The sequence below is a fragment of the Penicillium digitatum genome, chromosome 5 (genome assembly GCF_016767815.1).
Source record: "Penicillium digitatum chromosome 5, complete sequence".
Lineage (NCBI taxonomy): Eukaryota > Fungi > Ascomycota > Eurotiomycetes > Eurotiales > Aspergillaceae > Penicillium > Penicillium digitatum.
The window spans coordinates 298950-323016 of NC_089388.1; the positions used below are offsets into that span (position 1 = coordinate 298950).

Below are 24067 nucleotides of genomic sequence, written 5' to 3' on the forward strand. Positions count from 1 at the left end.
CATCAGGGTCATTTAGTCAGGGAAATTCCAGAGCAACTTTGAACCCTTCCAGAGGTTGGAACGCACGCTGTTGATATATTCTGCCTAGCACTGCCTAGCACTGCCTAGCAGTCCAGTCTAGTCTTGGGCCTGAGTTCTACGAGCTTAGGCAAGCTCGTTGGGAGTGACTTCCAGGTCTCACGCAAACAAAAGGGTTGACAAGACCGGAAACACCATGGGCATAGAAAAGATTTAAACCTCCTTGCTCTCCCCATCCGCCTCTCCGCTATTCACAGTCTTGCCGGTCTTCTTAATCTTCTCCAACACGTTGTCGTAGGAAAGAGTAGGCTCGGTGGTGACATTAACTGTCTGGGTCTCGAGACTGACATCGAAGGTCTTGACACCTAAAGACCAGCGTGTTAGGATCAAAAAGCGATGGAAACAGGCATATCGCTTACCCTCCAGCTTTTTGAGGACACGCTCTACGGCACCGGAGCATCCGCTGCAGGTCATAGTCACATTGAACTTGTACTGGTGTTCAGGCATGGTGGGAATTTGATTTGGGTTGGTGCGGGGATGTTGAGAAGAAGATGGTTGGCGGATCACAGTGGACTTTTGAACTTCAGGCAAATGACAAAAAAACGGAGAAGTAATTGAAAGTGAGATGGAGGGAGAGAAGGAAGATTATATATGAACTATTTTCTATTTACTATGTACTTTTCTACTAGTTCTCCTCGGGATTCTGTATTTGTCAGACTTCATCCCTTGGTGAGCCATATTCGCCATTGGTTGACCAACGTTATACCCAGGTGATTTATAGTGGAGTATGTGTTATAATTGATATGTACAAGTCACTTCTAAAATCCAGCTTGTCTCTTCTTCTTCTTTTTCGGCTTCTTGACTGTACGAGTTCCAAAAACCCCCCGCTCCATCTGGGTCATCGGCATACCATCGAGTTGACTACTATTGATATTCACTCGGGGAGGTGCAACTGGCTGACTGCCCCATGCTCGGACCATGGGGACTGTCGGAGTCGAAGGGAGGGTTGGGTCGCGAGTCTGTGAGCGCTTCTTCCGTCCATTCTTGGATGTGCGCTTCAAATTCCGCTTCTCCTCGTCATCGATCCTGTCCCATGTATGATTTTGGGGGTTAGTTCCCACCGGCCAATGGGAGAGGAGGTTTGCCACCTTCCGTGGTGTTGGACGTGGGGTCTTGAATGTGATGAATGCTGAGAGACCACCCAGGACTGGGACAGCAGTGTACTTGGATTGCTGGACGGGCATAGTGTCCCGTCTAGATCCAAACGTTCGGCTTTTGGCCTGGCTTGCAGTCTGTGATGACAATAATGCGAAGTAGCTCGATTGGTATTTATTCTGTGCCGCGGCCTTCTCATTTGCCTTCTGAATTGCTCGTTCCTCGACCGGATCTGCAGGCTTGGATAGTATGACGCTATCTAATGAGGTAGAGATTTTGATTAAGCGTGAAAGGATGAGATCGGCAGCAACTCTCCGAATGAGTTTCTCTTTCATAAGTCGTGTCTGCACGGAGATGGTACAAGGCAGGGTGGACATCCAATCATCGATCATTCGATCATAGGTATTGAGAAGATCCCTGTCTGCTTCGCCTGACAGTCTGGCCGGCATGCCATAACTCCCATTTGAGGATGGGACTGGTAGAAGCATATACCGGCAGTGAGCGTCGGGGTCCGCGTGCTCGGGCACGAGCGCTGCAATGAGCCGTTTCACATCATCTGCACTTTCATCAAGACCCTCAGCCAAAAGCCTCTTGCCGGTCATTTCAACAATCGTCCTGCCTGGAGGCCGCTTTGATCCATTCTCCATTTCGCTTTGTAGAAGTGCCATCAATCCACCAAGTGTCCTTGGTCTGGGCCTCAGTCTCTTCTTTTGCCTTTTTCGACGAACTTCCAGCTTCCCCGTCGCTATTCTGTAGACGCCAGAAAAATCTAATGTCCACTGCAAGTCCGACCTTGGATCAAAGCGGCTCATTTTAGGCTTGCAGCGACGAACAATCGTTTTCTTTGTGGCTGATTCGTCCCAATCATTCACCAGAAAATCATCAGTGGGTCTGATGTACGATGTCGGAGCATAACGCCTTCTTAATCGCAAGACACTATTTTCACGAAACAAGTCCGGCTCGTCTGGATCTCCTCGTGGACCCTTGAAAGTGGATTCATGAACAGCAAAAGCCGAATCCATCCAGAAAAGCTTGATCAATGGCAAGTGGGTGTTGTAGAAATTCCGGCCCAGTGGTGAAACAGAGTGGGCAATCTCTCTAAATACGAATCTCGAGAATCGCACAACAGACTCAGGTTTAGTTGGCAGTCTCTCATCCAATAGGGATACATCGAACACTAGGGGATCGGGTACAGACACACATTCGGTATATTCGTTGGATATAAAGGGACTTGGAAATAATTGCACCAGCGGGGTGATCTGCGAATATAGAACGAGATACAAATCTGGATAATGATTTAGCATTGGAATTCCGGGTTCGGTCGCACCGGCACATACCTTGATATACGACTATGTCACTAAGTCGCAAAGTTGTGTCTTCGGGGTCTCGAAAGTGCCTCCAGGACACTTGAGGGTATAAAGAAAGACTTGTATCATCTTCGCTTGGTAGGGCTCCGACGTCAAACCACGATATTCGAGTTGTCGTCAGGACGCAGAACTGTGATGGCTTGCGTGGGTTTCTTTGAACGTCTAGAACCCACTCGGACTGCTTTGCCATTCCAAGCTCAACCGTACGTGGCGGAATCTGGTTGTCTGTGAAGGCATAGATTATGGCACTGCGACGATTGGAGACAACTACCGATCCAACATTATGGATCCACTCGATAGATGCCCAGCCATCAACCCGGGGGCAACCTTGTTTGCCTTTATAATCCCGCAAGGGCAAAGAGCCTGATTTGACGAGCTCAACGGCCCAGGTAGACTGCTGGAGCCGCTGCCTACCGGTGATTTCCCAGACACTCCACTTGCCTCTGGTATCCACAATGGCGAATTGTCTCTGGTACCAGGGGTTGAAGGTCACATCGGCATGTGAGAAGCCACCTGTTCGCGACACCAATACCTGCGCGATGGGATTTGCATCTAGTCGAGAGTTTTTTAAAGGGGCGGTAGATCCCAGCATAGTATCTTCCGGGAAATGCATAGGTACAGGGTCCCAGTGGTAAAGAGGTCGGAATATTGTGGTCATCGTGGCGAGACGAGCGGCCATGAACAAAGGCTTCTCCTCCAAGGGACGTGCAAAGTGTACTTGACGTACCGGTGCCCCACAATTGGACCATTCAGACATTTCGATGTGACTGATTGATGGAGCACGAAATGCTAGCTTCTGTGGAGAACTCAACTCCAAAATTTCTTCTTCCAGTGTGCGGAAGGAGACTACATTACGAGATTCCCCGGTAACGGCGACCGCAATTGGAACTGAGCGCAGCCTTTTGTCATGACGCCTTTGGTCCACCGCATAACCGATATCGAACAGCTCAGAGATCTCCGGGTCGTATTTCTCGGTGATAGTCGTAACAGCTTTCGACAAAGGTTCGGCGCGAATAGAGGACCATGATGCCGCCAAATCGGGATGCGCGTTTGTGATCACTTTCCTGGGGTTTTTCTCGGGCACTCTGGGTATAGGTCGAGCCTTGGGTGGGCGAAAAGGCGATGGGATTGTTGTCTTGGTGACTCCCGTATACTGGATAGATGGGGCTTGAAAAGACGTTAGCTGGTTCGTAAAGAGATGATTCAGTTACTTACGCCTAGCAAAAGAGCGAGTAAATATCCAGTCTTGCTCATCAGGAAGGTAGATAGCTCGTCCGACGTGCCCATAGTGGAGAGCACTGCTTGGATGATGTTCATCCATCGGATCTTTCTTTGCTTCTTGCGATCAGTTCAGGACTTAGCGAAAGCATGTCGATACTGGCGCAACATTAAGAGTCCACTCAGTCACAGACATATGCGCAGAATGTGGGGATGAAGCAAGAGAGCCCTGGAGACTTGCATGGGAAGTTTTTTGGTCCTTATCGATAAGACTCGGAATTGTTGCGCCGCAACCCAAAACAACTCTGGCATTGTCCCCGCATCGACCTCAACTTCACCACTTACCACTCACGATTCACATCTCGGATACTATGACTTCTTCATTCGAACCGTCGCTCTCGACAAGTGGCATGCGCCCACCGCTCGCCTCGGCGGATGCGCCGTCAATGGCAGACTCACTGCCCAATATCAACTTTGGATTCGAGGACCTGCGCAATACCATGGCACAATTCACAGTGAGGTTCGACGCATTTATTGAACGCGGTCGCAAACGAGTCTTGGAGGAACGAAACCAGTTCCACATTAATCTGGCTGAATATGAAGGTAAGGCTTGATTTATTGAACCCCCCCCCCCTCTCCCAATATCCCCACCATACCCCACGACTGTGCTTAATACAACCTACTAGAGGATGAGCGCATGCGACAGCGTGATATCGAAATTCTCAATCTCAAATCACAAACTCACGAACAAACTCTCCAAAAGGAAGCTGCTGAGGCTGCTGAAATGCACGCAGCTATCTCATCTATCACTTTGGAACGCGATTCCCGGCTCGCCAAACGCGACCGCCTAAAGCAGCAAATCGCCGAGACTCAGAAGGCTATCAATCAAAAAGTCGAGGCACAAAAGTCTCACGCACGACATTTAGATGCGCAATCTCGTCTCAATTTCCCAGAGTTGGAGTTTTGGCAGGATTACCTTTGTATTCGAATTGAAGGCGCCGGTCGTGAGGACCGATTAAAATTTGTCTACAGCCATCTATTGGAGAAAGACTGGGAGGCGGAGGCTTGGTTTGAATTGGGCACTGTCAGTCGCGACTATGAGGTTTTCCATACGCGCCCCAAGGTTGACCGGAATGGTTTGGAGCATGTGGTAGATCTCGTCAATGATGACCGTGACTTTGGGGCGTTCTTGAAGCGGATGCGCAAGTTGTTTATTGAGGCGATGAACTAAAAAAAAATTGCAAGGCAGTTGGCTTATTATCTTTGTTTCAATCCGAATTTCAAGATAGTTTTTTTTTTTTGCATCGTTCAGTAAAGTTTCCTCGGTTCCATTGAAATCGTCATAACGCAGTTGCAAGGATATTTCTGTAATACCCCATCTTCAGATACTCCTGTTACCCAGTAGCCTCGCGGTAGAATGCAATGCTACGGTTTGCGCCAGCGGTGGCAAACCCCTCTGTTTTGCCAATCTTGGGAAGCCACTTTGCGTTCCAAATGGCTTTGTCTGTTTCTGAGTGTGTAGCGACACAGGTCTTGGTCTCCATGGACCAAACCTTGACCTTACCGTCAAACGAACTTGGAAATGTCAGCTTCTCATCAAAAAATTGCAGGGAATATGGACTGACCTGCTCAGAAGGTACTCGCCGGTGTCGCTCCAGGAAAGGGACAAGACCCAGGCAGAGTGTCCTGAGAGATTGGCAATTTGTTCGCCAGAGGAAGTATCGTACAGCACAATGACTTTAGAGTCGCCAGCAGCTGCAAGAATCTTACTTTTGGGCGAAAAAGCCACAGCTCGTACGGGATTGACCAAGCCTAGGCTAAATTAAAAATTGCGTTTCTGCCCAGCTCAGCGAACTTTACTTACCTGACACAGAGAACGGCATGCGGCCCGTTTCAGTGGTGAAGATGTAGACTGCGCCGTCTTCATGGCCTGAAGCAATCAACCGACCATCGGGGGACTAAACGCCCAAGTTAGCAGAGGCCACTATCTGGCTGCAGGGTTTGAGATCTCACCAGGTCGATACAAGTACCAAAGCTGCCTTTGGTTTCGTGGTCTCTGATCCGAGTGCCATCGGCAGCCAAGTCCCATACATTAATACGCCCCTCCTGCGTGACACCAGCAAGATACTGGCCGTCTTCGGAGAGAGCTATGGCCCAGGCATCGGCACCTGTGAGGTCGGCTGTGCTGTGGTTAGCCCCGTTACACCTTGTGAGCTTTCAAGGAGGGGCAGTGCGTACCAGTCAGTTTTGTGTCTGCAGCCCAATGGCCGTCCTGACAAGACCAGGCCTTGATTTCGCCATCAAACCCAGCGGTGATTGCACGGGAGCCATTCCCATTGGTCACGATGTGATGGCAGCCAATGGTGTGGGCACCATCAATGGACTGCACCAAGGGGAAGTCAGCGTCCGTGGTGGAATGGACTTTGATAGATGAGGCACCCGAAGTAGACAGAATTTGCTTTTCTGTTATAGCCAGGGAGAAGATATCAACAATGTGCGCTGCAAAACAACTATTAGCCAAATCCCGCTTGTCACCCAGGATATATGAGCATCGGAGAGCCTACCATTGTCCACAGAACCTCTTGAGAGGTATTGTTTCGACTAAAAATGTCACTAAGCATTGAAAATACATTTTGGGGGGGGGGGGGGGGGAATAATCTTACCATGCTGATGATGCCGTGCTCTCTCACAGCTGTGTCGAGACTTGACTTGCGGAGGAGCAATGACGTTGGGGCCCGAAGGCCCGTTCCGCCTTTATTGACGACTCTGTTTTTCTCTCCGTTTCTGGGGACGTTGACCACATTGAACCATTGAAAGATGTATGCATGTACTATGCTACATCTACTCCAATGACCTAGGTGTCTGTATACAATTGAAATGCAAGGGAAATAACTAAACCGCTAAAGTTGATCGAGGTTGATATAGTGCCACTCTGTACTTGGCACTATCAACCATCTACAACATAGGACCTCCAAGGGTACTGCTGTCTTGACTACACATGTACATGGCTACAAAGCTACAAATCTAACAGTGAAGCAAGTAGAGGTGGTCATTTTTTCATCTACAGAGCACTAAAGTCGCAATTACATGAACATGTCCGATAATTTCCAACCGGATCGGCGAAGCCAAAACATCTACAAATGCAGTTTGGCTTCCGGATTTTAAATGAAAGATGACAGCGTTCAAATTTGACCTACTAGATCCAAATTTGTAAAAAAAAAAAAATTCATATCGAAACATTTCCCCCGCAAAAAAACCAGACGCCAGTTGCCATGCAGCATGTATCCACAACCAATTCTAGAAATACAATCTCCTTTTTTGGGAGGGCTTGAGATTGGGATCTCGAGAGTGTTGATCCTGATTCTTCCAAGGCAAGCCCTAATCTCCTATAGTGCTCTCTCATGCCATATCCAGGGTCCTCCACGATTCCTTGATGTCTGTTGAATGGTCAGCATTTCTGTAACGGCTTAACATACGTGCCTCCAGATTTGGGCACCATTCCTACCTTTGACACAGGTTGGGCATAGAAGGTGGGCACGCTTAATCTGGCCACAACCCGGGCATTTATTCAGACTCTTCACATCCTTGAGAGCCTTACCGGCCATTTGTCTATGACGCTTCTTCATGTGGGAGGTCTTCTTCTTAGGAACAGCGCGCAGGACGGAATCCCAAAGATCTGAGAGGAGAGATGGGATATTGAGAGCGATCGAAACCGGTTGTAGGAATCCGCTAGTCGCGATGGGTGTGATCGGGAAGAAGCGAACGAGTCCGGGGAATTGGAGAGACTCAGAAAGAAGTGAGCGCGACATGGTTGCCGGAGCAAAAGGGAGGAGGCGTAGTGCCATTGTAATAATGGGGTTCAGGTACGAAAAGAAAGGGAAAAAAAATAGTGGACTTAAATCTCGGCTGGTATGTGAGAGGGGCTATCATCAGATCACAAATGAAGCAAAAGCGAAAGTTGGTAGTTTTCTCGTGGAGATACGCTAGTCCCAATGAGGAATAGACCACCCCTGAGTTCGGAAGGACGATAATAAGGGGTGCTCTTGCTTCATCTACATACTCCATACTTCTCTTTCTCTTCGGGTCTCTTTGGGAATTGCGGGCTTCTTATTCTGTTTCCCAGATTTAATTTCTTTCTCAGTTCATAATGGCCGCTACTACCGCAGCGTCAGCTCAACAGCCCACTGTTTTTCCCCATAGCCATGTCGGTTTTGACAGCATTACCTCGCAAATCGAGCGCAAGCTGTTGAAGCGTGGTTTCCAGTTCAATGTCATGTGTGTCGGTATGTGTTGGGCAATACCTTCGCTAAAAAAGCTTTGGCTAATCTCTTACGCGATAGGTCAAACTGGTCTCGGAAAATCGACTTTGGTCAATACTATCTTCGCATCCCACCTGATTGACTCGAAGGGCCGTCTGACTCCCTCCGAGCCCGTTCGATCCACCACCGAAATCAAGACAGAGTCGCACAGTACGTATATCATGGGGGAAATGTTCTCGATGTGGAGTAGCTGACGAGTGTCTAGTTATTGAGGAGAACGGCGTCCGTCTCCGCTTGAATATTGTCGACACACCTGGTTACGGTGACCAGGTTAACAATGACCGATGGTAATTTGAGTCCCACCACGCTGGAATCACTAGGTCTAAGCTAATCAGAATCAGCTGGGACCCCATTGTCAAGTATATCAAGGATCAGCACTCGGCATACCTCCGCAAGGAACTTACCGCTCAGCGTGAGCGTTACATCCAAGATACTCGTGTTCACTGCTGCTTGTTCTTCATCCAACCCTCCGGTCATGCGTGAGTTTGCTTCGTCCATTCTTCGGCTTCCTTATAGCTCCTTTTGGACTGACGCATTGACCCCGCATAGTCTCAAGCCCATCGATATCGTTGTTCTGAAGAAACTGTCCGATGTCGTCAACGTTGTTCCCGTTATTGCCAAGTCCGACTCTCTCACCCTCGAAGAGCGTCAGGCGTTCAAGGAGCGCATTAAGGAGGAATTTTCCTTCCACAACCTGAAGATGTACCCTTACGATAATGATGAGCTCGATGATGAGGAGCGTGCTATCAACGCTCAGATCAAGGTATGCTCGACCCCGGCAGGGCTGTTATAACTTCATATTAACCTCTGGTTTTAGGACATCATTCCTTTCTCGGTTGTCGGCAGTGAGAAGACCATTGTTGTCAATGGCAAGCAGGTTCGCGGCCGCCAGAACCGCTGGGGTGTCATCAACGTCGAGGACGAGAACCACTGTGAATTCATCTACCTGCGCAACTTCCTGACCCGCACCCACCTTCAGGATCTGGTCGAGACTACCAGCCAGATCCACTACGAGACCTTCCGTTCCAAGCAGCTGCTTGCCCTGAAGGAAAGCAGCGCTGTCGGTGGCCACACCGGTGGCAGCCGACCTATCAGCCCCTCCGCGGACCGGGAGCTGAGCCGCAACTCGCAGCGCGCAGCCATGAACGGATACTAAATTCTGTGATCTTTTCTCATGTCTGATGCGAGCGCTGTGACCGTTGCACGACGGCCCTCTCCGAAAACTTACTGTCCTCTTTTGACGCCAGCAGGCCCTTGCAGATATCCCATTGTTCCTTTCTTTTGCGTTTGTTTTCGTTTGTATCCTACATCCCATCTTGTGTCTTCTGGGAAGAACCATCGAGCTTCCATTGCCGGGGGAAAAGAGAATTGGCACTCCAGTGCTTGTGCCATCTCTGGTGCTTTCCATGTACTTAGTTTTCTTAATTAACTTGACGAGAGAAACTTCTATTCTTGGATGGAAAAAGACACTGAACGGGGCCGTCGCCTTGCTGGCCATGGGGTCGACTATAATGTAAAGTAGTGTGTACTATTGCGCAGCACCGAACTTACCACCGTCAACAACCCAATCCCGCAGCTCAGAGTATGCTTTTTCCAAATCATCATTAACGACGATCTTGTCATGAGCCGCAGGTTGCTTTGCATATTCAAGCTCGTTCTGGGCTTGGGTGAGTCTTTTCTGTAGAGACTCTTCGGTTTCAGTGCCACGGCCACGAAGACGCTGCTCCAGCACCTCGAGAGAAGGTGGTGCAAGGAACAAGAAACGCTAGTAATCATTAGCAAAGTCCCAAAGTCGGGTATCCTAGGACACTCTACCGCATTGAGATCCGTCCGCTTCACTTGTTTGACTCCTTCCATCTCAATGTCCAATATACAAATACGCTTTTTCTCGGCGATATTCTTGACGGCCTGGACTGACGTCCCATAGTAGTTTCCGCCGAATTGAGCTGCTTGGCCGGTTAATTGAGGTCCCATCTTCTTCTTATAGCTAGCAGAGTAACCCACCATGTTCAATAAACCCGTTCTTGGCCACTAGGTCGAGGAATGCGTCTTTTGTAACGAAATTATATTCACGGCCATCTTGCTCGCCGGGTCTCGGGGATCGAGTGGTTTCTGTTCCAGGATGGGTGTGAGCAAAGCTGTTCGCGAATTCGTTCCCTTCCCTTGTCGCTGTTGGAACTGACCTGAGATAGAAAAACCAAAGGCATCAGGATACTCGGCGAACAATCGCTTGAGCAGAGTCGACTTTCCGGTCCCCGATGGGCCCGAAATCACAATAGGGCGGTAAGCTTTTGTAAAAGAGGTCTTGTCAGTTTGTCTGCGTCGCACCGTGGGGTGATGTTCTGTCATGCTGCATCTTCACTTACCAGTGGAGGCCATTGTAGATGCAGAATGAGTCGCACGGACGAATGGTCTGTAGAGCGCTAGGAAGGTACGAAAGGACAAGAGAGGCATATAAGGATTGAAATAAATGTGAAAGCAATTATTTAGCTGAAGACGGCTTTGTCCCGTCCCAATCCAGCTTAGCCTCTTAATAGGGCGGAAGGAATCGTCGAATGTCTTGGCACCTTAGGCTATTTATGTGGTACATCTATCTATACATCTATGGTTAACTATAGTTACCTCGATGAATACATTGTACAAAAAAGACCAAAGTATCAATATCCAAGTTCTATGACTTTCCTGCTTTATACATATGTTTCTGTATTCTATCATTTGGGAGGCCCTTGATGACTTCCGCGTCGCGATGGATTCATATTACCCACCTCGGCTTCTTGCTCCAGGAAATTAGACCATAGTTCAGCTAACGACTCTTTACTGGAGGTACCATTGTCCATGAACTCCGTCACCAGGTTTGGTGTGCTCGGGGTGCGGAGGGGAGTGCCAGGGACTCGGAGCTTCCCGGGCATACTCGAGGTCCCTGGGCGGGCAAGACCTGCCTGTTCACGTTGCTCTATTTTCAACAATCAGATAGGCTCGACGAGCTCTGCGTTTGCAGTTTGCAAGTTGCAGGACTTACCATCGTTCCAGCCTAAGAGTGCGGCAATTAGTTGCAATATTTGGAATTTCTTCGGATCAGATCGGTCCAAAGCAAGGAAGTGCAACAAATGGTTGGTGACAATATGTCTATATGAAGTCAGCATACAATTGAGGTAGCTTGGGGTAAGAAGACCGTACCTATCAACATTATCCTCCGGCTTCCCTTTCTTGAGGAAACGTAGGGCTTTCGTCAGGTGGTCATTCAACGTAACTGCCTCATGCCGTAGCTTGCCAATGAGAAGGTTCTTCTCTTTGACCTCTTTCTCAAACGGCCGGACTCGCTCAATCTCTTCTTGGGCATTCTGGAGACCCTCATCGGCGTCAGTGGCCTGCTTCTGTGCTTCCCGCAGAGAGCGCCGGAGGTCCTCGAGTTGAGAATCAGAGCTCTCGACAAGCTCCCGCAGCTCTTGCTTTCGCGCCACTTGAATTTCCTGTAAAGCCCGCTGGAGGCCGTCAACTGTTGACTGTTGGGTATCACGTTCATGGGTGGCTCGTTCATAACCATCTCTTAGGTTGCTGAGCTGCTCCTCCAGATCCCCGACCTTCTCATTCAGGTTCTCCCTGATAGATCTCTCCTCCATGGCAAGAATTTCCCAGTTATGCATAGCCTCCTTCGCTTGTTCAAACTCTGACTGGAGGTAGGCCTCTTGCTCGAGCAACTCTTCCTTCTCCTTCAACCAATTTTGTTGGGATAAGTTTGTCCGGTCCCGAAGAATGGACAACTCCTTCTCTTTTTCTGCTGAGTCGCCCGATAGTTCTAACAGTTGGATGGACTTTGAATCGAGCTCATGTTTCAAGTTATTGTTCTCGTCTTCGAGGTCTTCGATTTGTGAGCGCGCTAGGGATAATTCCTCCTGTAGGGCAAGATTAGCCAAATAGCCGAGCAATAGATTTTGATGCACGCACAGCATCCTCCTTGAGCCGCTCCCCTAGTTGCGATTTGATGGTGTTAACTCGTTCCAGGAGCATCTGGAACTGCGTTTCAGCCTGCTCCTTTTTGCTCTCCGCATCGTTCAATTTCTCCTGCAGAGCTTCCATGTCCGCGGTGTGCTTGGACTGAATCTCCTCCAATGATTTTCGCATGTCGGCTACTTCCGCGCGTAACGAGTCGCGATCTCGAACAAGTGCATCGAATCGGTCCTTTGGCTCGGTGCCATCGGAAGCGGGATCAGACTGGATATCGGTTCCTATGGGGGCATCGCTCGCAGCTACGGGCTCCTGGTTATTGAGAGACCGATCTGGTAGACGGCCTTCTATCGTGTCGATGTTGGCGCCGTTGGATTCCGACACTTGCATGGGGTCCTGGTTGGAATCATGAGGCTCGTCCTTGTGAGGTCTCAGCAAAGGTGCAATGACAATCAGGGAGGAGCTCACTACATACATCAGGGACATTGTGATTGACTTGCGCATCCTCTGGATGCTCGTCGGTCTTGGAGTCGGCTTTTGCTTTTGCGGCCTTCTTCTTGTTCTTCTTGGACTTCGCGCCTTTGCGAGGTCAGTGGGTTCCAATTCATACAAGGGTTGTCCTTACTTGGATTAGCAGACGGTGGAATTCCTTCACTCATGCTGTGTGGTGTTTAAAAAGACCTTAGAGGGAGGAAAATGGTGAATTCTCAAGATTACCGGGTAAGCTGTCAACACAGCCCCGTGGCTAGCGCCCTTTCCGCCCTATGCCAGGATGATCAATATATAAACCTCCATTCGCAGGGATGTCCTTTTAATTCCATTTTTGTTTTTAATTAGGTTTGTTTATTTAGTCTGTATGTATCTTGCCATGCTTGGATCTTTTCAATATTCTGTAGTTATGTATGTATAGGGTACGCTGCGAGCCTGTAGTTCCCATAGTATGCTCAGGGAATCCATTTCGCCTTTGGTGCATGTTCCTGAATGAAGAATCCTGCGAATTTTCTGACAGTATGTAAGGTGTCGGGGGTTGGTGAAGCCCTTTTGTCTATCTCCTCATACCTCATCGTGTATGATCCAAGTAGATTGAAAGAGGTTTCAGGAGAAGAGCAGGACTCTTTGGTCATGCTCACGTCAATTGTCCTCCGTAGTGAGTGTTATGTGGTATATAGTAGTATGTAAAGGGTATAGTTTTTCCTTCGCTGGCTGTTCAAAGTAACACACAGTAAAGGATCATCTTCCATTAGAAAAGACGCCAATCCCTATCACATGAAGTCGTCGAGGAAATTCTCATCACGGTCCTGGTTGTTGCTAGCCTCCAAATTCTCGTCCGTGAACATATCATCATACGCATGATCTTTCTGCCACTTGAGCTGTTCGTACTCTTGCTGTTTCTTTTTCTCCTTCGCACGCTGTTCATCTCGGGCCTTGCGGTCACCGCGCTGCTTCTTCTTTGTGTCCTCTTCCTTCTCAGCTCGGAGATCCGGATATTTCTCGACTCGGGTCTTATTCAAACGGTTGACGATTGGGTTCTCACGCTGCTTAACATAAACCTTGCGGACCAGCTTGTGATTATGGAATGTGACTTGACCGGCCGCCATTGACCCGTCTTTCTTTAGGTTTGACCATGGTGTGTAGATAACAGTGATGTTATCTTTTTTGTTTCCTATCCAGATATTAATCTTCACATCGGTACCAAACGCTTGGATTCCTCGTCGAGGACCGACCTTCAATGGAGTTCGCTTTTGTAAGCTGGGCGCAATCCTCTAAAAGCGGCTGGGCAATGTTGTCCCACGTCTCGCCTTCTCTAAGGCGTACGTAAACGTGTGCGCTTGACAAATTGTCGACGTGGAACTGCGGGTGTATAGAGGTATTAAGGCATTTGGCGCTGTCGCAAGTCAGAGGGGGAAAGACCAACCCTGTTGCGCAAGAATATCAGTCCCTATGATCTACAAATATATACCGGGAGACATACCAGACATCATTGTCCAATCCATATTTTATGAGATCCTCGTCTGACACCATTGTTAGGAGATTGTTTCCCTAGATTGACCAAGTCGGGTGGCATACTCTCGTATTTATCCTTGCCCACATAGATAAAGGCGGAAGGGTCGACGACAGTCGATGTGAAATAGAAAACCATGGTAGTAATACCTAACCTGTCTTCTTTCAAATGACCTTGTTCGGGTAAATTGCGTTCGAACAATTTCGGCACCGGTCAGAAGTTGAAATGGCGCTGGGGAGTCTTCATCACAGGCCCGATCTGTGGCTTAGTCAGCACTAGATAGTCTCGAACCTCGTCCTCTTCGTCCTCGATATGTCAAAAAAATAAACGTGGGACTTTCTGCTTCCTAGTTTTAGGTCCAATCGCCTAAGCTGAGATTTTTGTGCCAATTTCAATCAGAAAGAGCTTGCATCCGGGCACTACCGGTGTAGTCACAGGTTGTATCAAAAGCAAGAGCAAGAAACTGAGTACACTCTACAAATTTTCTTCGGAAATCCTACAGATCTTCTGAAACAAGCCTCGGCTTTAGTGTAGTCCAAAAGACTTGAATTCACAATCTTCACCTGGCTTCGATAGGCAAAACCTACACTTCCGTTTCTACTTCGCAACTTGATAATAGAACCGTAGGCTGAACAGACGAAGCACAACGAGCAAAACGATCAAAACGAGCGAGGCTTTCATATTTGATTTAAGAATCCAGAGCTTAGTACGTTAGAAGTAGCCTGGGGGCTGTTCATCTGTAGAGTCAGACAATAACAATCAAAAGCCAAGACGGACGTTGAGCTGATACTGCCATATTGACTTCTATCGTGAATGCTACCATTCGACAAGCAATTGGCACAATTGATCAGTAATCTCATTCCGTATCAGATCAGCATCATTCCCTCAACAAAAGCTATTCTAGGAAAAGACGCTGATATCGGAAGAGACTCAAAGGGTCAAGATAGTCAGGATGGTAAGGCGATGATATCAGAGGTCGGAAGATCTTTCTCCGTCCCGGGTAGGTTGGGGGATGCTGCTCTGACCCGATCATTTCCCCAGTGATCGCTAACAGAAGTTTCTGCTAGATCTTCACCGAGTACTTATATTGTACAGGCTAAGGTAGCTCGGACGATGGGGTATCCACAATTTGAGAGGCTTCTTCCATCATAGATAGGTTTAACCCCTTTGAAATCTTCACAGAGAATTCCAGCCTACGTTTTGATATCGTGTGTGGCACATGTATAGTTGTGTGTAGCGAGGTTCTTCGTAATTAACCCAAGGTCGCATTAAATCTCGCAGATCGGGGACCAACGGGACTTTGAGTATAGTCAAAGGATTACCCCCTAAAACAACTTCAACTTGTATTGTAGACGATAGCCTTATAAGACTTGCATACGGCCGAGGTCGGGAAAATATCATCCCTCCTTGGTAGATCTCGTCGTTCTTTTGATAAGAAGCCGCATAAATTACCACTAGAAGAGCTAGAGCCACTAGAGTTGCGAGTTAGTAGGGACAATCTAAGAACAAAGAGAAAAGGAAAGGAAACTGATCAAGTTGAGAGATAAAAACGACATCATTTAAAAGTTGGGCTTTGTGCGGGCACATCCCGCTTTTCCTTTTATTTTTTTTCTCTTTCTCTTCTGCACCTCTCTCTCTCTCTCTCTCTCTCTCTCTCTCTCTCTCTCTCCCCCTGGCAAAAGGATTCTAGAGTGGACACTCGAAATGCATCCTCTCAAATATTGGCTTTTGAACAATCCATTTCCCATCTAGATTCCTTCTTAAGCCATCTCCTTACTTACGTGATTTCAGCAAACTCGATAGATTCGGGGGAAATGGGATCGGATTGGGCCTCATTCACGCGCCAGAATACACCAGATATATCATTTCATGTCGCCACGTTGCCTCTGTCGAAAAGGGGGTAGACAATTGCGCCCACCCAAAAAAAAAGCAATTAAAAGTGAATCGAATGTGACCTCGGGGTCCCTACAGGATGTGATTAATGTGACGGAACTGCATCGGAGAGGATACACGGCAATCTTGGGATTCGCGAGACAAGCGTTTTTCGGGCGAACAACGGGGATCAGGTTACTCTTCTGACCGAAAGCGAAGGATTGGGTGATGTCTCGGCACGATCCATCACTCCAAATATGGCCGAAGAGCAAGATCACCGGCCGAAACCATCTCACCAATTGGATTAATTTGAGAAGTGGGAAATCCGGCTAGAAAGGAACACGCTAACGCAGTGTTTATATCCAAATCGGCAATGATTGGAAAGATTCGGATCCAAGTCCCACGAGCCTCAAAAAGGACCGCAAGGGCCGGGTTCCACTTCACTGATGCACCGGATATTGCTCTGGGGCCACTAATGTCCTCCTTTTCCACCAACCGCAATTGGTCCTCACAATCGACGGCTTTAGGCGACCCTGACCCTTGAACCCTATAAATCATTGACGAATCATCTTACCGTTCGCAACGGTTTCCACCGTCTCCACCGTCTCATTTGGGTCCTAGCTTGGGTCGATGCTGGAGCATGTCATTAAAATTGCCCGAGAAAACCGTTACGCCAAGGGAGCGGCGCAATCCCGAGCCCATGCAAACTATACCCACTCTTGTGTGGCCTTGTGGATTATGTGTCTTTCCAGGTGTCTCGCCGATGGTCCCATTTGAAGTCTCTTTTGGAGAAAGGGGAGATATACGGGAGTACTTCCTTGGGACTACTCATTTGTTGACTCCAATTTCGGAATGAAGTCCGATGTGTTTCTGAACCTCGTCCCACAGCCTTGAGGTCAACTAATTCCTTCTGCATTTGCCTTTCTATCGCATGTCACACTTATGAACATCGCATTTCGGAACTACTGGCCCGGTTTTTCCCCCTCCCCCTCTCCCGTTGCTCCACACCTGTTCCCATTTAATTTTTTGAGAAAAAAAAGATTCGCATTTTCTAGTTTGGTCTTGTGCAGTCTCATCTTCCGCATTCTACTTGGCCTGAAACGCATTTCGCTTGTGTCGAGCCCTCGCGACGCACATCGTCCCTTTTCTCCCCCAAGTTTCCCCCCCCCCTCCTCCTCCCCCCTCCCAAAAAAAAACGATCGATCTTGAAAACTCTCTTACAACTCTCAAACACAACCCATCACAGCTGAACACCTAAGCATCCTCCCTCTTCAACGAGATGCCCAACCTTCCTCTATCTAGAAGCTGGCCGGAGATTCGACAGGCCCTAGAACACGCTCGGGAATGCGAATATGGCCCCATGAATACCCAATCCGCCGCCGTCCTGGAGGCGGCTATTACCGAACTCTGGAATCGCATCCAGGCCCAACCAGATAGCTATGTGCTCACGCCAGACGAGTTCGCTCTGTTCAATTACTTCCTCACTACGCGCTACCGCGGCTCGCCCGTGGCCCAGAGAGCCGTGGCCCGTTTCTGGAACAATTACCAAGGAACCACGAATTGCGATGGTGTAGCCAACTAGCTACGCTGGAATTGTCTGCTTATCGGTACACAACGTTTGCACTAGTCGAGAGGGTCTTCCATTCTCTTTTCTGGTGGGATCCCGCATGATGTCTTTGGAACTTTTGCGGTCCAGGGACCGGGTGGAGATTCGAATGTGCCCAGTGTCCAGTATCAAGAGGCCCATTGATATCCTCCCATATTATTCTACCTGCACATAGTTCTGATGCTGGTGCTGGTTTTGGTGCTGATACTAGTATCCTATGACACCGCTCCAGCTTCGAACCGATCAGAGACCAGAGCCAAAACTAGAGTCAGATCCCACCCGGAAATCCTCCATTTCCTTCCCATGTGAAATCCGCGCAAAGATCAACACGGCTGTTCTACAGTCCCGTGCAAGGCAAAAAGTGATGGGGTCCGAATTTGCCTTGGGGAGGTCATTGGGATTGGGAATCCAAGTGGCTTGAATACACAGCAAATCCAACAAATCCAAGTACTGGGTTTTCCTGGTTACACACCCTTCTCTCCAGTTCTAGAGAAAGCGGTGTGATGACGGCATGTCTTGCTGTTATTTCCACTTTTCCTCTACACCCTTTTGCTTTTGGTGTACAGGGAAGAAGAGTTGGCTGGCCTTGATCCCTGTCTTGATTGGGACACAATACATGCGTCGGGCTTCTACGCAAAAAAAGAGGGGAACCCAATATAATTTGAGAATTCACAGAATTGGTGCTATAATTCACTTATCGCTCCTAGTACATATGTAGCTATCATGATGGACTTGGACCACGGGGTTTGCTTTATATCCCCGCTTCTTTGACTTTTTTTGGGATTAAATTATTGTGTCTATTTCTGTGTCTGTTTCGATTTCGTTCTTTCTTTTCTTCTCTTTTTCTTGTATTTCACTTCTCGATATTCATCCAGTCTAGATACCATATTAGCATATTCATTTAGTCCGATATGGTGCTATTAACGGGTATATGACCTTCATACGGAGCACACGGAGTAGTTGTAGCCAATTCCCCGAGGCCACTAGTGCCCAGGGGGTTTACCCGGCTGCGAGTCATTCATTAGTGCGCCGGTATGAGCCACGTACTGTTAGTGTCTTATTATGTAGCATTATCCACATACATAATAATGTCTGGCAATTTTGGGCTTTCTTTACTATTCCCCCTCCCCTATCTTAGTCGTCAACGCTCGCTTTTTGCTATAAAAAAAAGCTTTAAATGGCCTCGATCTAACCTGGCCACGAGGACTTGTGTCGGTCGATAGAATCGCCGTATATACGCATATGTGTATGTACATATACATAGATACATGTATTTTATATTTATAGTTTATATATATAGTTCAGTGTTGGAACATGAACCCAGATGATGTAAACTCAATCACGTGATGCCAACTGCCCGAGGTAACACAGGAACCCGACGTGGTCACAACTATCTCGCCTAACTTCAGGGCATGACCTGATCCTCCTAATAGGACAATTGCATGAGGCGGAAGTCTCATCCTATTATTTCTCCACGCCAATCAACCTTGTTCAGAAAGGTGTAATTTGTCTTCCCTGCAATTCCTGAAAGTACACTTTGCTCCAGGACAAGGATCCCTTGTGATGTCCGGCACATGTCCACTCGGCCCTTGAACAGCAGCTGCAGAGTCTCGGCTACTTACGTGGTCGCCTACATCCGTGAAGACTGTGCAAGAGAACTCAATTGATTCACATACAATGCAGCTGGATAGTTCTCTGCGTCTCATGTTCCTCGTACCTGCAACCGTGCTAATGCTGTCACCCAAGGGTAAGTAACCATCCCCCCCCAAATCAAAACTTCGGTGGCTCTGAGTTTCCCTCAGTAGAGGGAGTTGTCAGCACATGAGAAGCTGCCTCCCCCAACACTTTCGCGAAGGTTGTGAAAGATCGACCGAATGGACGAATACAACCCGACAATGCACTGGTGGCGTAAGTTAACTCGATCTGGGCAATCACAAAGGAATGTAACTCACAATGAGAAATCCAAGAAACACCAGAAAGATATTGAAGCCAAATAACACCCTCTGACGCCAGGTCAAAAACCAACAATTCCGGTTCAAATAGAGCCAAAATAGCCCAGGTAGACCAAATGAAAACCAACTGGCAAATAAGGAGCTCTAGTATGAATAATCAGTGCTCGTTCCGAGGTTGGGTCAGGGCCAGAGTCAGATAGGTAGTACACACCGCAAGCCCTAGTACATCATTGAAAACCGGTATTCCCTCGGTGATGATCCAAGATGAGATCCAAAGCGCCGCACTTATTGCAGCCCACGCCAACCGTGCCATGAATGACTGGCTATGCATCGAATTGGTTCCCCGGAAGACACGAACGTAAATGAATTTGACGGCAACGTGGGCGTTCACCACACCCCCGATCACAATCTATCCAGTGATTAGCTCATATTTGAAGAGGTCCACGAGGAAAAGGTACGCACCGTTGGTATTGCGATTGCGTAAGAGATCTTACGAAACAGGTGTCCTGCAGAATTGAGAGCAGGTGAGCTGACAGTCGGCCCAACATAGGCATATATCACAATGGCAGACACAGTATACAAGATCATTTCACTCATCTGCAGAAGCGCCAGGGCTTTGGGAAAGTCATGGAGCTCCTTGAGCTCAGAGAAAAGGGTAAAAAATGCAACATGTCCTGCGTACGCAAAAATGATATTTGCAATAGCAAGGCACGCATCATGTAATTTGGGCGAAGGCGAAAAGGCCGGGACATGCACTGGTCCTTGTTTGACAAGGGTGACCCCAATCATACCAGTGAGTACTGCTCCCACGATACTCACAAAGCTCAAGGAGGAGATGTGAGAAAGTCTCTCAAGTCGCCGTGGAAGGGTCAGCAAGAACGATGCGAGTAAACCGACAACCGAAAAGATGATGGTGCAAGTGGAATGTTCAGTGAGGACATTCATCATGATCGAAAAAGTGAGGACATGGCTCCCCATCACCAACACGAAAAAGATGAGCTGGGCCACATCCAATGTAGTCCGTCCGGTCCTTCCCATCAGAAGTTCACCAGCATCGGCCATGCTGTGCACTTGGACATGGCGACATTTGAATTGCCCAATGGTATATGCAGTATATGTCGAGATTATCCCAGCCCCAAGGATGGCTAGGACACCGCTGAACAAACAGGTTAGCTCAGCCTTTGCAGTCAACGGGGGAGGAGAATGTACGGAATAAGACCTAGTACTGCAAGCGCTTTGGGCAGCGCGAGAATACCAAGCGAGATAGTTTCTGCGATCATAACTGACCAGGTACGTTAGAGAAAGCTGAGCAGTATGCAAGACATAGACTCACTCATGCCGGCTTGCCTGTTGAAAGGATGAGCTTTGCCCTGTCTATCGAAAAAGGAAACACTCACCACCAGACCATGGTCTTGTACTTCACGCCAGCTTGGCTTTCATCGCCAAAGGGATCCTGTTCCGCCAACTCTGGCTTTGGTAAGACAGACTCTTTGTCCAAATGCAACTTGGGCTTCACAAAGCTCAGCGATTGGAGGTCAACATCAGACTGATTGGGCTTCATTATGTGCGAATGTTGATACAATGCACTGAAATTGAAGAGGTTGAGGAGACTAAGGAGGTTGAAGAAGTTGAAGAAGCTGAAACTACTAGCAAGTTCGGGTGTGGCACTTTCCGAATGTGAATGGGTGTCCTTTGGAAAGCGTCATTTCAGGGTCTTGGGGTCTTTTCCCAACGTCTCTTTTAAAGGGCGCCAAGGACAAGCAATCAAATTTGGAACCCAAAAAAAGAACGCTTCTATTTATACAAGCCCGGTCTACATTTACCACAAGTCATCTAATTGAGCGAAGGTGTTGCTGCAGGAGCTGCAATGGTAGCACGCACGTCACTCTCAATCATGTCTGCAGGAGGTTCTGGGGATGGTCAGCACCGTGGTTCTTTGAATTGGGTTGAAAATTAAAACATACCATCACGAGAGAAAGTCGCACGCTCGGCGTCGTCAACCTGCGTAACACGGCCGTTCTGAACATCATGACGCGAAAGGCCCATGAAGCTCTTGGGCAGACCCATGGACGAAAGGTAAGTCAAGGAATCCTTCCACTCGAGATCTTTGCGAGCGGTGGTCCATTTCAATTCCTCTGCCATCATATCAATCACAGTGGGGAGGGATTCAAGGGCGGCTTCGGCGTTCAGGAAAGCCAGACGGGTGCGACGGGCAATCACATCGACCGCGGTCTGGGCATACTCATGACGGACGGCGTAGCGGACCTCGCCATCAATGAAGGGGTACATTGGGGAGATCCGGCAGCCGCGCACGGGGAAACGTTCGCTAGTAGGGGAAGACAAGGCAGCAACCTGCCATGAGCGGTCACCGTATGACTCGGTAAGGTGCTTGGCCACGTCGGTCTCAAGACCGAAGTGCTGAATAAGGTTGATGAAGAGGGTCTTGGAGAAACCGTGGGCACCGATGAGGCGCACCTGATGCGTCTGGCAGCTACCGTCGAGAACGGCACCGTCAGCAACCAGTCCACTTCCGCCGACACCACTGATGTCGGGAAGTGTGGTAAGCTGACGGGGCTTAAGCTTGAATACCTTGACCGCCTCATCTACAGCCTCCTCAGCCATCTGGCGGTAAGTAGTCCACTTACCACCGGCGCAAGTCAATAGTCCAGACTGCGAGACGGTCACCAGGTGGTTGCGGACGAGAGCCTCCGAGTTCTTCACCTTAGGATCGCGCACCAAGGGACGAATACCAGACCAAGCAGCAAGGACGTCGCTTCGGTCCACGGTGATATCTGAGGCGATGTAGCCACGAATCTCCGAAAGAATCCAGTTGATGTCCTTCTCAGTGGGCTGGGGCTGGGCCTCAATCTCACAGGGCTGGTCAGTAGTACCAGCGATGGTGTTACCCTGCCACGGCAGGAAGAAGATGACACGTCCATCCGAGGTGGAAGGGTCAATCAGACCCATGTTTGAGGGGCTGAAGTAACCAGGCAGGATGATATGGACACCAGCACTGGGGGCCACAATCTCCTTGACATTGGGCTCATCCATCTTGCGAATGGAATCAGAGAAGGGACCAGTGGCGTTGATGATACCCTTGGCACGAATGTTGAACTCCTTGGCGACCTGGCCATCCTTTTCTGTGACGATGTCCTTGGCGCGCGCACCGCACAACTTGCCGGATGCATCCTTGTTCAGTCCGGTGACCTCCAAGTGGTTGACCACTGTGGTACCGTAGAGCGCAGCAGTCATGGCGAGCGAGACGTTCATGCGGGAGTCGTTGTGTGCACCATCTTGTCGGAAATTAGCCCAAAACACATCTTCGCAGAGTCCAAGTTCGCGACTCACCATAGTACACCATTGCTCCAACGATGCTGTCACGCTTCAACATGGGAAATGCATCAATGGCCTTACTCTTGGTTAGGAAGTACGAAGTCTCAATGCCCTCGGAACCAGCCAAGAAGTCATAGGCCTTGGTGCCGACCCAGAAATAGGGAGCCTGCCACCATTTCTGAACAGGCACCATGATTGGCAGCCAAGATGACAGATGGGGAGCTGTGTTCAAGAAATACTTCCGCTCTCTGAGAGCCTCCTTGACTAGCGCATATCTATACGATTATTAGCAGTGATGCTCTGGTATGCGGTTCTTTTGACCTCCCCCCCCCCCCCCCCCCCCCCCCCCCCCCCCCACATAGCGTCAAAGAGAAAAGAACGAGAAAGACACTCACTGGTTGTAGTCCAACTCCCACACGGCCTTTTCAAGGTACCGGACACCACCGTGTACCAGTTTAGTACTCTTACTACTGGTACCCGAACTGAAATCATCTCTCTCCACTACCGCGACCTTCAGGCCTCGGGTGGCGGCATCTAGTGCGATACCAGCTCCGGTGGCTCCGCCACCAATGATGAGCAGATCATATTCCTCCTCGTCGTTACTACGCTTGAGATCCTGAATTTGCTCAAGGCGAGACTTGATTGAAGGGAAACTGGGCGGGACCAATTTGCCTTCACGGTAACCTGGCGGAGGAACGGCAGGGGCTTCGAGACCCGGAATATTTCGTGGACGGTAAGAAATGTAAAGAACACCTGCTCCGGCAGCGGCGGCGGCGGATGTGTAGAGGAGCGGTCTTAAGAGCTTGCGCGAATGCCGAGCGGCCATTATCTGCGGTGTTCCGAATGTACGGTGATGTGATGTGATGTGATGGTGTTTGTTTGTTTTGGGGGGGGGGGGGGGGGGGGGGGGGGTTTTCCCAACACTCAAATAAAAATTGATCAAATATGCCGGGTTTCGTCCTTCATAGGAATAGGTGCCAAAATAAGGAGAAAGGAGAATTGGAGAAAATGGGGGAGGGGAGAAGAGAAGTTAAGAGAAGGAGTTACGAGGAAGGCGGGAACCCCGATGGGAATATCTTCATTCCCTTTATCAACGCAACAACACTCTACGAAAGGCAAGATTTGCGACAATCTTCAAGGTACAGAGTACTCCGAACCAGATACCTGATCGCTACACCTTCCACTACGAACACAGGGGTGTCACGAGTCTGCGTCATGAGAGCAAGCTCATTGGAACAGCTGGGCAGTGGAGATGGCTATGCGCCTCTTATTCTTCTCAA

The 24067-nt window shown here is 48.9% G+C and overlaps 12 protein-coding genes across 12 annotated transcripts; 3 read left to right on the forward strand and 9 right to left on the reverse strand.

Annotated features, from left to right (window-relative positions):
* Positions 1-231: 231 nt before the first annotated feature.
* On the reverse strand, positions 232-525 carry Pdw03_1323 (Heavy metal-associated domain, HMA; the record flags this gene model as incomplete). Its single annotated transcript, XM_014679697.1, has 2 exons — positions 232-383; positions 438-525. The coding sequence occupies 2 exons, from the start codon at positions 523-525 to the stop codon at positions 232-234; spliced, it is 240 nt and encodes a 79-aa protein (XP_014535183.1).
* Positions 526-836: 311 nt separating this feature from the next.
* Positions 837-3861, reverse strand: Pdw03_1324 (RNA polymerase I-specific transcription initiation factor RRN6-like; the record flags this gene model as incomplete). Its single annotated transcript, XM_014679696.1, has 3 exons — positions 837-2458; positions 2511-3707; positions 3756-3861. The coding sequence occupies 3 exons, from the start codon at positions 3859-3861 to the stop codon at positions 837-839; spliced, it is 2925 nt and encodes a 974-aa protein (XP_014535182.1).
* A 268-nt stretch (positions 3862-4129) lies between these two features.
* Positions 4130-4989, forward strand: Pdw03_1325 (putative kinetochore protein spc25; the record flags this gene model as incomplete). Its single annotated transcript, XM_014679695.1, has 2 exons — positions 4130-4361; positions 4445-4989. The coding sequence occupies 2 exons, from the start codon at positions 4130-4132 to the stop codon at positions 4987-4989; spliced, it is 777 nt and encodes a 258-aa protein (XP_014535181.1).
* A 163-nt stretch (positions 4990-5152) lies between these two features.
* On the reverse strand, positions 5153-6424 carry Pdw03_1326 (Meiotic recombination protein Ski8/Rec14, putative; the record flags this gene model as incomplete). Its single annotated transcript, XM_014679694.1, has 7 exons — positions 5153-5333; positions 5384-5570; positions 5623-5716; positions 5772-5938; positions 5997-6257; positions 6323-6359; positions 6422-6424. 7 exons carry the CDS (start codon positions 6422-6424, stop codon positions 5153-5155), a joined length of 930 nt encoding a protein of 309 aa, XP_014535180.1.
* A 733-nt stretch (positions 6425-7157) lies between these two features.
* Positions 7158-7603, reverse strand: Pdw03_1327 (mitochondrial 54S ribosomal protein bL32m; the record flags this gene model as incomplete). The annotated part of the gene is made up of 2 exons (XM_014679693.2): positions 7158-7195; positions 7264-7603. 2 exons carry the CDS (start codon positions 7601-7603, stop codon positions 7158-7160), a joined length of 378 nt encoding a protein of 125 aa, XP_014535179.2.
* A 302-nt stretch (positions 7604-7905) lies between these two features.
* On the forward strand, positions 7906-9233 carry Pdw03_1328 (Septin; the record flags this gene model as incomplete). The annotated part of the gene is made up of 6 exons (XM_014679692.1): positions 7906-8041; positions 8099-8227; positions 8283-8364; positions 8419-8556; positions 8627-8840; positions 8895-9233. The coding sequence occupies 6 exons, from the start codon at positions 7906-7908 to the stop codon at positions 9231-9233; spliced, it is 1038 nt and encodes a 345-aa protein (XP_014535178.1).
* Positions 9234-9605: 372 nt separating this feature from the next.
* Positions 9606-10456, reverse strand: Pdw03_1329 (Guanylate kinase; the record flags this gene model as incomplete). Its single annotated transcript, XM_014679691.1, has 5 exons — positions 9606-9842; positions 9893-10023; positions 10082-10189; positions 10261-10365; positions 10444-10456. 5 exons carry the CDS (start codon positions 10454-10456, stop codon positions 9606-9608), a joined length of 594 nt encoding a protein of 197 aa, XP_014535177.1.
* Positions 10457-10788: 332 nt separating this feature from the next.
* Pdw03_1330 (Golgi matrix protein, putative) lies at positions 10789-12681 on the reverse strand (the record flags this gene model as incomplete). Its single annotated transcript, XM_014679690.1, has 6 exons — positions 10789-11030; positions 11097-11203; positions 11255-11970; positions 12023-12442; positions 12498-12601; positions 12648-12681. The coding sequence occupies 6 exons, from the start codon at positions 12679-12681 to the stop codon at positions 10789-10791; spliced, it is 1623 nt and encodes a 540-aa protein (XP_014535176.1).
* Positions 12682-13284: 603 nt separating this feature from the next.
* Pdw03_1331 (Coiled-coil domain-containing protein 25) lies at positions 13285-14162 on the reverse strand (the record flags this gene model as incomplete). Its single annotated transcript, XM_066099879.1, has 5 exons — positions 13285-13685; positions 13747-13821; positions 13934-13938; positions 13995-14034; positions 14090-14162. 5 exons carry the CDS (start codon positions 14160-14162, stop codon positions 13285-13287), a joined length of 594 nt encoding a protein of 197 aa, XP_065957606.1.
* Positions 14163-17175: 3013 nt separating this feature from the next.
* Pdw03_1332 (Coiled-coil domain-containing protein 25) lies at positions 17176-17478 on the forward strand (the record flags this gene model as incomplete). Its single annotated transcript, XM_014679688.1, has 1 exon — positions 17176-17478. One exon carries the CDS (start codon positions 17176-17178, stop codon positions 17476-17478), a length of 303 nt encoding a protein of 100 aa, XP_014535174.1.
* Positions 17479-19300: 1822 nt separating this feature from the next.
* On the reverse strand, positions 19301-21015 carry Pdw03_1333 (Glycerol-3-phosphate dehydrogenase, mitochondrial; the record flags this gene model as incomplete). The annotated part of the gene is made up of 7 exons (XM_014679687.2): positions 19301-19402; positions 19455-19598; positions 19666-19863; positions 19917-20610; positions 20664-20736; positions 20788-20801; positions 20852-21015. 7 exons carry the CDS (start codon positions 21013-21015, stop codon positions 19301-19303), a joined length of 1389 nt encoding a protein of 462 aa, XP_014535173.2.
* Positions 21016-21287: 272 nt separating this feature from the next.
* On the reverse strand, positions 21288-23613 carry Pdw03_1334 (Glycerol-3-phosphate dehydrogenase, mitochondrial; the record flags this gene model as incomplete). Its single annotated transcript, XM_066099880.1, has 4 exons — positions 21288-21364; positions 21419-22747; positions 22803-23062; positions 23183-23613. 4 exons carry the CDS (start codon positions 23611-23613, stop codon positions 21288-21290), a joined length of 2097 nt encoding a protein of 698 aa, XP_065957607.1.
* Between the last annotated feature and the right edge of the window lie 454 nt (positions 23614-24067).